An 11,446-nucleotide genomic window follows, 5' to 3' on the forward strand; every position below is an offset into this window, starting at 1 on the left:
CAGGCTGGCGCACACATCTGTTGCTTCCTCAGCAGAAGCAGTAAATTACACCGTGGAGTCCATTTCATCCACTTCCTATCACAGCTCAGCCGCGCTTCCTGCCTTCCAAAGCAGCAAAAAATATATAGAAAAAAATGAGTGCAAATATTTCGAGGCGGGGTGCGACTTTCCCTCAATTATTCGGGTTTAAACAATCGAGAACAAACATAAAATGCGCTTTTTTCATTGCCAATACAACGTGCATCTACCCGACCCCTTGCAAGTTAGCCTGGAGCTGTCAGGACAGAGGGGCGTTGATCTGAGATGGAAGTGGGTGGGAGGGCATTTACCAGAACTGATGAAGGAGGGGCTTGCACCGCGGTGGACGTACAATGCACGCTATCAGCTGTAATCCGGCCCGTGCCATATGTCAGCTATAATGTAATAAATAGCACAGGTAACCGAGACTGACAGATGGCCGGGCCTCTCGCCTCTGCACTATTCCACGTGTGTGCGTGACCCCCAAGTACTGCACGCAGGACCCTCTAGGCTACAGCGTGACGTCTACGAGAAGCTGACTAGCAACACTGTTGCACTGTAAACACTAGTTCTAGAGTGTCAAGAAGTCGACGTTCTATAAGGGATGAGAAACAGACCACCTTAGTCTCTACATTCTAGAATGTGAACAGAACAAGAGGCGCCGTCAGCTACAGTCTAAAAGGTGAACGTTCTAGAGCGTGAAGTAGACAACATTCTACAAGGGATGAGAAATAGACTACCACCATTGTTTCTACATTCTAGAACGAGGTGCGTCAGACACGTTCCAGAAGGCGATACACATGCTACATGCAGAGCCGCCTGCTACATTCTAGACTGCAACTGTAGCAGCAGAACTGCTGCTACTTCCTAGACTTCAACTGTACCAGCAACACTGCCTGATACATTCTACAATGTAGCTATACCAGCAAAACGGCCTGTTTGTCTATACAATGTAGCTATAGCAGCAAAACGGTCTGCTTTTTTATACAGTGTACCTATACCAGCAAAACTGCCTGCCTTTTTTATACAATGTAGCTATACCAGCAAAACTGCCTGCCTTTTTATACAGTGAAGCTATACCAGCAAAACTGACTTTTTTTTTTTTTACTATAATGTAACTAAGCCACCAGAGCTGGTGGCTACATTTTGGGATGTGATTATGCCAGAAGCACTGCCTGCTGCATTCTAGAATGTGAAGTTACATTCCCGAAAAGGGAAATGGGCAAGCAAGCTGTTCTTTACTGTAAGGAAGGGTATCTTATGGAGTATGACATGGACAATTGTTATTAGACCTGCGGCTCAGATAGGAATGCCCTTATTCAAGACCCTGAAAGGGCAATCTGTTCTTCAAAGGTAACTCTTCAGAGTCTGCAACATTCTAGATAGACCAGCCCAAGGAAATGAAAATGCAATAGTTGTAAATCTTTCAGAGGCGACAGCAGAATAAACATTCAACATTGTGAAATCCCAGGTATTGTAAGGATTGCAACACTGGGCGCCTTGTAGGAATGTAAAATTGTAAATCCGCTGAAGGTGCCTGCCACAACCCCTTCACAATCTAGACAGTGCCAGCGCCACTCCCCTGGGCCCATATGAATCCAAGCAAACTCTCAGTTTTCAGGGCCCGTCTATTCCTGGAACCACCACAATCGAGAATGTGTTAGTAAAAACGAGACCCCTAAGCCAGGGTTCTGGAAAGTCGGTCCTGGAGAGCCGGGTCCAAGCCGGATTTTTAGCATATCCACATTTAGAAAAATGTAGATTTCTGAAACATCTTTTTTCTAAATGTGGATATACTAAAAACCTGGCATGGACCCGGCTCTCCAGGATCGACTTTGAAGAACCCTGCAAGCCATCAGGAGATGTGCAATCCCGAATCTAGCATGTGTGTGATGCACTGTATCACAGCGGTAGGCACACTCGGGGTTCTTCAATGGATCTCACACAAACATACTTAAGGCAGCAACCTTTTGGGCCCACTTAGGTTATCAAACACTAAACTGTCCATAAGATCTCACTGCGGTTGCAGCACGGATCCATTCTAAGTGTGAATAAGGCAATCAGATACCCAGAGGTCTTACAGCAGGCTACCCTTGCATTCTAGAGCATGGGGATGGTGACAGACTAGAGCTCAAAAGCTGTCACAGTATGGTTTAATCAGAGCTCCAGAAGGTAAATCTGACAAGATACCAGGAGTGGCCCAGCACCAATGCACCTGGGTCTAAAATGTAATTGGCAGAACCCAATAGCGTGTAGTAGGGTACGTTACAGTTTTAAATTGTGCAAACGTCAATATAGCTGGCAGAACATGATTGCCTGGGTTCTAGAATATTTGATAGCAAGAATACCATAGCAATATGTTGTGCACTATTAAAGTGGAACCCAGGCAGCAGGCGTTGTATGAATACAAACTGACAAAAATAAGGCAACATTTGGTACATTAGTAAAAACACTCGGATTTAGAATGTGAAACTAACAACTAATCGCCATAGATTGAACAGAAAGACCTCACTTCGGTTGTAAAAGGTGAAGCCGACAATTAGATCATGAAGTATAGCACTTGGGATACTCTTAAGTTGTGTGTAGGCTGCAATCGCTTTTCAACGGATTGTAGGGTATGGTGGGGACACACTCGGGTTCTAAGAATGTGAAGCAATTGACATACCACAGGGAAGGGATACACTGGTTCTAGAACGTGAACCTTAAAATCAGATTTTCATATATGTTACAGTAGGGGTCTCTTCGGAAAAATGGCAATCAGCACATGGGGCAGTAAGATAGTGATACAGTCAGGTTCTAGAATGTATCTTGAACAATCACATCTCAGTGGACAAGGCCGCAGGCAATTGATACACTCGGGTTCTAGAACTTGAAACTGACAATTAGATCTTCATATATAGACAAGGTATTCTCAGGATCAGGAAGGTAAAACTGACACTCAGCTGAGAGCACAAGATACACTTGGGGGCAAACTCGGGTTCTATCTTGGGGGGGGCTGACAATCAGAGCTCAAACATGGTCCGATACCACTCACAGACACATTCGAGCGCTAGAATGTTGCACTGACAAACAGATATCAACAGAAGGGATACACTCGGGTTCTAGGAGGGTAAAATGACAAGTTTGCAGCCCCGACCACAGTTAAACTACGTGACGTGAAACTGACCAGCACCTCCAGAAGCCTGTGACATCAAAGCCAGGCTCTGATCACAGAAACTTGAAACCACCGCGCAGAACCAGTGGAAGGAAGCGGTGATTCACTCACTCCTGCTCTTGCCACACCGACCTGCGGGGGATGAGGAGGGGGCAGAAAAGGAAATACCTTCTCCGCATTAGCAGCTCTGCCCCCGCCCGCTCCCCCAGCAGCCAGCGTGGAAAACAAACGCCCTCCTAGCCCGAGTGACCGCAGGGACGGGAGGTGGAGGTCGGGCAGCCCCCGACCTGGGCTCACCTTCCTCTGCTGCTTCTCCCAGGCGGGGTCCAGGAGCAGGTCCCTGTCCCAGTCGTCCTCCGGGTGCATGTAGTCGTTCTGCTGGGTGTCGTAGTGGTCCATGCTGGCTCCCGGGCTCGGGGTGCGTGGTGTGGGAGATGCTTCCCTGCGGGTCTCGGCCTCCCCCCTACTGCTGCCGCCTCCACTGTGCAACTCACGAGGCAGCCGGAGCTACACTGTGCTGGGCGCAGGCTGCTCCCTCTGCGGGGGCTCAACCTAACCTCGGGGCCCGCCCACCGGGCGCGCGCACAGAGCCGCGGGTCCGCCCCGCCGGCCGCGGGACCGCCCAGCCCCTGGCGCGCGATTGGTGCGATGGAGTTGGGAAAAGTTCCCTTGCGAACGTTGCTGCCCCGCTATTGGTGCGCGCCGGTGTCAGTCAGCTCCCCCTGCAGCACCGGGGTTAGGTTGAGTGCCCGGCCAGGCCCCCTCAGCCCACGTGACACCCAGTGCTTGGGACCCGCACTTTGTGACGTTTCCACGCTGTTAGGGGGCTGACGGTAGCAGCCAGGGGCTTGGGCAGGGTCACCTGGCTCAAGTGAAAGACCTTTGACTAAGCAGCTCCTCATTTTATCAATAGTTGTCTGTGAAGTGATTACTTCAAAAACACTTTACTAAAAGTCTAACTTCTAATTCGCCCCCTTATTAAAATCTGTTGCCTCTTACCCCTTGACCGCATTTTGCCACCGCGTGAAAAAAAAAACATAGGGCACCACCGTATAATTACAAGCTCGAAGTTTAGAGGATTATTCACTATTTTGTCAGAATTTTTCATTTTCATACACATCGAGCATGCTCTGACCAAACGCAGCTTGTCAGGAGAATGTTTTTTTCAATTTTAGCCTTGGTGCTTAGTTGTACCACGCTATGCAGCTATGACCTGGAACCTAGACAGAACATTAAAAATCTTGTAAATTAGTTTTAAATGGGATTACGTGCCCTCTGCTGTAATTATTACAATATGCATCCATCATCAGCTTTCCCATAAATCCTTAATGTCTTCCTGTTTCATGTTTATTGCAGACAAGAAGAATAAAAGCTGAATCTGTATGGAAAAATTAAACATACTAGAAAAACAGTATTTAAATATTAGAATTATTTTTATTTAAGTCATGTTATCTTCCCTTCAATATACGTAGCGTGGAAAAGACTAAACATGTTGCCATAAAAATTTCCTTTTCACTGGTTATTTTTTCTTATTACAGAAATATAGCAGGAAAAAGTAAAAGAAGCCAGTTCCTGTTTTCCCTGTTTAAATTGTGTCTGTAATTATAACAAGTAACTTGCCTTTGACCTTGGCAGCACGGACTGTGACGTCAGAACTCAATTGTGATAACACTGCATTAGCGCAACTAAGTGAGCTCTTTATTATAGGTAACTAGAGACATTACAAGTTGCCTGTAAATAGGAGAATTAGAGACAGGCTTTTTATAGGGATTGTAGGCTCCCACAAATTATAAAGAACTAACATACTTCAGGTGACCAGCTCATGCCATTTCCAGACTGTTTAAAATACAGAAATATTGAAATTCAGGTACTAGTTGGTTTTAGCAGAGACACCCCCATGCCCGAACAGGACTGTCAAAGAAATCTGTGCTCATGCCGAATTAGAGGTCTGAAGCTGCTTACCAACAAAATAAAATAATCTGTGAATCACAGAGCCAGGCAACAAAGTTATCCCCACGCACTCATTAAGCATAAATCAGGAGCACATATGCACAAATGTATATATTTTGATGTGGATGGCTGCAGTGTTAACTACATGACAAAACCAAAACAAAATAACTATGGAGAGACAGAAACTGAAATTGTGGGATAGTACATACTCAATCTTCAAAATAATACAAACATGTAAACTTTCAGAGCTGAGCAAGCTGCTCACACATTTCTGTCCTGCCAGGTACAAGAGTGAGGCAAAACCTGGTAGAATTGGTTTTACATCGATCCAGAGAATGGCTGCCGCTCTTGCAGACGCAGCCCCTCCCTTCTGTGCTGTTTATTGCACAACCTTCAAAGCAACTCAATTAAATCAATTCTCGCATGTCTGTTTACTGGGGGAAAGACAAAGGCAACTTTTTTATTTCCAGTAAGCATAAAAAATACCAGAATTATCGCTTTAAACGTCAGTCCCAAATCCTCAAAAGTGCTTTTTAACCAAGACCATATACCCATCCTTCAAGATTAAAACTTGAACAATGTCAGATTTGATCAATCTGGCCTCGTATGTTCAATGAACCATTTGGTAGGAATGAGGAACATTCTGATCCTATAGAATAAAAGCCACCCATCGAAGCCAGGCCAAAATCAAGAGCCATCCAGTTTTGCAGAACGACTGTCCTTTGGGCTTCTATTTGAACAGAAAGTAATACAAAAGCTATAGCAGTGATATTGGCAAGCTATACTAAAAATGTAGCCGCAGTTTGAACTTCATGGACCATTGGTCCTATTGCTTACAAGGGGAACAGGATAACAAAGAAACGGACAGTTTCAGATATTTCCCCGGGCAATCTCTCACGGTGCGGGTACTGAGCAGAAGCATGCCCTATGATGGGGGTGCTGTAAGCACGAAAACAGAATCTGACCAGCCGTGGGTAGCCAGGTATAGGCTTGGGTGACTCAAGCAAAATAAGAACCAAGTTGCTCTCCAGAGGATCTGCTGGAATACAGGACACCGGAGAGAAGTTAATAATGATAGTAGTGCAGCCTGGAATGAGACAGGGTTTTAAGAAACACATTGCATTCACGGTAGCTCTTTTAGATGCTGTCATTTCGAGCTTCACAAGTCATTTTATAAGCAGTGTCAGCAAGGTGAGTAGCAGGGGGCATGATGTCTTGGTTAGAAAAAAGGAAGCCCTTGATCTACAAGGGAAATACAAGCATTTTCACATTCCTCGGGAAGCGTCCACACAGATATAATTAAAGACACTGTGGCCTATTCGCAAAGTGCATTTTTTAGTACGTTTAATAGTGCTACAATCATACTACTAAAGAACTACAAAATGCTATTCACAAACCTTTGAGTGTAAATCTCTCCCTCCACCTGTTCCACCTTTTCTTTGGGTAGGCTACCATTCATGTAACTTTACTACTTAGTAGTAAATGTGGAATGGAAGAAGTAAAGTGGCTGGAAATAGAGGCGTACTTACTACTAAATGGGAGAGGTTTAGGGAGGAGTATGGAGGTTTTTATGGAGGTGCATGCACCCACCCACAAAAGAGCAAGACCTTGCTATTCACAAGCTGCACCTCTAAAATTACTACAGCAACAAGGGACCCAAAACAGTAATAAATTACTCCAGCTCGGAGCTGGAGTAGGTCCAGCATCACACACAGCCACCACTGGTATTGCAACACCCTCCCATAGAAAATAATAGTAGTAGCTATTATTAACTTTGAATTAAATCTTTAATTACTTTAAATGTATTAAATTAAGTAAGAAACACTTTTCTGAAGTTTATATATAAAAACATAATTTCCACCTAAAGTTAAACAGTAACATTTTATTATGCATAATTATTAAAATGATGCATAGAATGAATTAAAAGTAATTTACTCATATTTTAATAAACGTTAATGTGACATTAATTTAAACATTTTAAAAGGGTGTTAAAATATTTTGTAATTAAATAATAAAAGTCTACTATTAATAATTTATTAAAACATTATGTTATATTTATTTACATTTTTCAATGTTTTAAATAATGTAATGTAATTTACAATTATTCCTAATGGGGATTTATTTAAGGTCCCTACGGCTATCATTTTCTATTGTAGGGTGTTGCAGTATCGGTGCTTGGCCATGTGTGGTGCTGGACTTACTACTGTTTCTTTTATGGCAGTAGTAATTTACACTTACAAATTGTTCCCCACCTCCTCTTTCACGGGGCAGAGACATGTAAGTCAACACCCAAAAGTAATAAAATCACTCAAAAGTGTAAGAGTAAATTACATGTTTAAATTACTTTTGTGAACATCCCTGATTGGTTATCTTCAACAAAGGGAACAGGGCCCACTGGCATGCCCCCGTTTTTTCTTTTTTTAAATAAAATAGATTATGTACTTTATTTTTGCTTGACAGATGTTCGAACATGTATCCTCGGATGGTAGCTTTAAGGGCATGCAAAATTATTTGGAGGTTTGGGACAGAATTCGTATTATGGTCAAAGTAGTGTATGTTTTCCTGTTTGATCGCTTTCTTGAGTGTGTGGTCTTCGGTAAGGAGATTGTTCATTCTCAAGGATTTTATTTTAATGGCACAATGCGCAACGTCATATGAAATCGAGGTGCAAGCACGATCTGCCATGAGGATTAGTTCAGTAGATGATTAGAGGCAAATGGGACATGATAATCGTCCACCAGAATATAGTCGATACATGAAAACGATTGTGAGGATGGGAGAAAAATGTAAAGACCTTGCTGGCGGGGTTAGCGCATCTCCACATATCATTCAGTCTGTGTGTATTGGGTAAGTTTAGCATTTGTTTGTGGGCTTTGGTGGATCTGAAAGTGCAAATGGAGCTTCTGGTGAGGATTCCATCCCATGGGAGGTTAAAATCGCCACCTTAAAATTATTCTAGATTTTGCCGGGATGAGTTAGTTTTTTTGTTAGATTGAAGCCAGACATTAGGATTATCCTTATTGAGGCTGTATATATTTATGACACAGATTTCAGTATGATCTTTTTGTAGACTAGTTACGAGGTATCTACCCTCTGAATCCATTTAAGTAGAATTGGCGTGTAGGCCGGAGGATTTTGACATAGGAGTGATGACACCATTTTTTTCTTATTGGCAGGAGGCCATGTCGTGCTGCTCACCCAGCCTTTGCGTAGCAGAATGGCTTTTTTAAGAGCAACTTTTGTTTTGTGTTGGAGAATTATGTGGCCTTTCAATTTGTGGCAGTATTCTAGGGTTTTCTGGTGTTTGGTTGGGTGATCAACCCCTTCAAATCGAGGGATAAGATCTTTAGATTCTGCAGGTAGGGAGGCTGGCAGTAGGGTGTAATGTAGGTCTTGTTGCTCACCCTAAGGGAAAGAGGTAGAAAGGGAAGTAGAGATGTTTACAAGTGAGGAGAGAGAGGGAGAAGAGGAGAAGGGGACTGGAGGGAGAGAGGAGTGAGGGTAGAGAGTGAAACAGTAGGGGGAAGAGAGGCAGGAAAAGAAAGGAAAACAAAAAGAAAACCAAAAGCAAAAGTTAAATCCCATCCAAAATATAATAACTCACCCTCATCCCACCCATGCAAAAACATGTGGTTAGGCAGTGGAGGCCATGAGGGGCCGGGCCCCGCAGCTACGAGGCTAGAGGGCTAGGCCATAGTAGGCAATAACAACAGAAGGTAGTAGACGTTTTACTCCAAAATAACATTATGTGCAAAGGTTTAATCTCTTCACGTGAGGCAATGTGCAAGCTTTGTGAGAAAGTTGTAATTCTCTCTCAGCCATTATTAATAACATTAGTAAAGCATGGGGAAATATTCTGTGAAATTCAGCAAACAATGTAATTGGGAGCTCTAGTAGGAAGTCACCAAATTCAAGCTTATGACGGTAAGAGCTATAACATCTAGAGTCTTTAAAGAGCGCATAGGAGTAGACCGGTTGGTAGTGAGGTGCAACAATTCAACAATTATAATGCATGCATTAACATGGTTACAAAGAGGAGTACGTGGTAGTGATGAGAAGACGGTCACCCGTTGTAAAGGTGTCTTAGGGGTAGTGGTGGATAGAATCATGATTACAGTAGTTCCAAACATAAAAGTAGGGTAAGTGTGAGAACAGATCCGTGAGAGGTAGGTAGACCTTTATATATCCGGCTCATATGATTAGTATCGACTGCACGGTACAGAGGATTATCAGTAGGCTAATATGGCGGGAGTCATGAACAACGATGGCTAAGTAACCAGGGCTCAAATGACAATAGGTAGCAGGCAATTCTGCAAGGATGAAAGTTAAGTTGAATGAGATCATTTTAGTTGAGTTGTGTTGGGTTGAATTGAGTTATGTCCAACATCAGGCGAATGGTAAGTCATCTATGATGACAGTATAGCAACTAGGACCTACAGGTCTAGATGAAAAGAAATCGTAGCATGTCTTATCTATTAGTAGTTAATAAGAGTACTTTGATTAGTGTCTTACGAAGTTAGGAAAGGAATATTATGCTCATATGAGATTGGCTGATTGATGTCAGATATTCAGTATCAGGTAGACATTTGAGAGTCCTGTATTTCAGATATGAAAGTGTCCAAGTCTTTAGGTTCATCAAAGATTGTTTTCCATTGAAGATAGTTTTTAGCCAAGCAGGACCGATGAAGGAGAACTGTATTGGGAGGTCTTTGAGGAGTTTTCTTTTTGCGAGGAATGCTTTTCTCCTTCTTACAGTGTCTCTAGAGTAGTCTTGAGAGATTCCTACAGAGACATCTTGCCAGGTGATTTTTTGAACTCTTTTCGAATGGGAGATAATTTGTGTCATGTGTGAGAAATGGTGGAAGTCTGAAGATAAGTGCTCTAGGGTAGGAGAGGGTCTTAGGTTTATACTTTGGGACCTATGAGCACGGGTTATCTCCAAGTCTTGTTTGAAATTAATTTGCCAAAGTAGGGGGATTAAGTTTTTCACACAGGAAGAGCAGAATAAAGATTGGTCTGCAGAGCCTTCAGGGAGGCCAAAAATGCGAAGGTTTTCCCTTCTGTGTTGATCTTTCAGATCAATGATGTTCCTTTCCAGTTGCACAATTGTATGTATGGTGGAAGTTTGGTCTTTGGATGATTTCGCTTTGTGATCTTCAAGGATGATTATCTTTGATTCAGCTTCTGACGTTCTTCCTCTCAGTGGATGAATAACTTGTTTAATGCATGGCAGGTCATTTTGCATCAAGTCTGTCCTTGATTTTGTGGACTGCGCTAGGACTTCAAGTCCTTCAAGTTTTTGTATTATAAGATCCAGCGGGGGACCAGTAACCAGTTTGGATTTGATTGGGGAGTCTGGAATTCGGGGCTCCTGTTTGGATCTTTTTTGTCTTGGTTTTGAGTCTTTGTGACTGACCTTAGTGCCTTTAGGGTTGTGAGGTGTAGTATCAGCCACTGTGGTAAATAATCCTGGAGATGGAGCGGTGTATATGGGCAGATGGTACCAGTGACAGTGTTTTTAACATACACCATCTAAATAAGGATTCCACCATTCACAGATGTGGTGTTGAACGTTTGAGGATTTGTCATTGTTACTCAAGATAGGATCAGAGAAGGGTAAGGAGTATGGCCTTCCGTGAGGAGGTGATGAGCGTAAAGTAGATTAAACACTGTAGATTGTGGAGTACAGGTGCAAATACATTGGTGTAACACTGGAGAGGCTTATGTAAGGCAGAGTTGGTATACTTTGGTGAAAGTTCTCAGATGTGTAAAGAATTGTTGTTGCAACTTTAGTATTTTGCCATTTGGAAGTCGGGCATCCTGAGTTAGACAACTACCATGAGTTCCTTAATCATTCTTTAGAAATCTAATCACCTAGTCACAGTTCAGGAGAGAACAGATAGCGAGGTAGGGTCCTTGCTCATCTTAAAAATCAAGGTGAGGAGATGAACAGTATGTGAGGTAAGCCCTTACAATATCAGCCACAAGGTCTCCTTGTGTGATTCACCGAGTAGAGAGTGGCAATATCCTCGCGTCGGCCATTTTGAGACCAGGCAGCCACTGCCATCTCAGAAAGTCCACGTGTTGTTCATCGTTCTTCGCAGAAGGCCTAAAAATCAGGACATCAAGTAGCTGAGATGATGCGCCTCATCTACCGACCCCGATTTATGGGTCTGGAACATGGAAAGGTTGTCGGTATTTGGTGGAAAAAGCTGAAAAGTTTAGCAGTGCAATGGAGCTCGGAAGCTAGGTTCCCATTTTCCCAGGCGGAAGGCACGCCCACTTGGCATGCCTGTTTGAGCATCAAGGCGGCATACATCTAGC

At 43.2% G+C, this 11,446-nt stretch overlaps 1 protein-coding gene across 3 annotated transcripts in view; it reads right to left on the bottom strand.

The window, feature by feature from the left end:
• The window catches only part of ACTN1 (actinin alpha 1), a 223,456-nt gene extending 219,724 nt beyond the window's left edge, over positions 1-3,732 (bottom strand). For all 3 annotated transcript variants that reach the window (XM_069208968.1, XM_069208967.1, XM_069208969.1), the window contains exon 1: positions 3,470-3,732. In XM_069208968.1, the coding sequence (XP_069065069.1) occupies positions 3,470-3,571 (102 nt within the window). In that variant the 5' untranslated portion in view covers positions 3,572-3,732. The remainder of the gene's footprint in view (positions 1-3,469) is intronic.
• Between the last annotated feature and the right edge of the window lie 7,714 nt (positions 3,733-11,446).

This window comes from Pleurodeles waltl, chromosome 9 (genome assembly GCF_031143425.1).
Source record: "Pleurodeles waltl isolate 20211129_DDA chromosome 9, aPleWal1.hap1.20221129, whole genome shotgun sequence".
Taxonomy (NCBI): Eukaryota; Metazoa; Chordata; class Amphibia; order Caudata; family Salamandridae; genus Pleurodeles; species Pleurodeles waltl.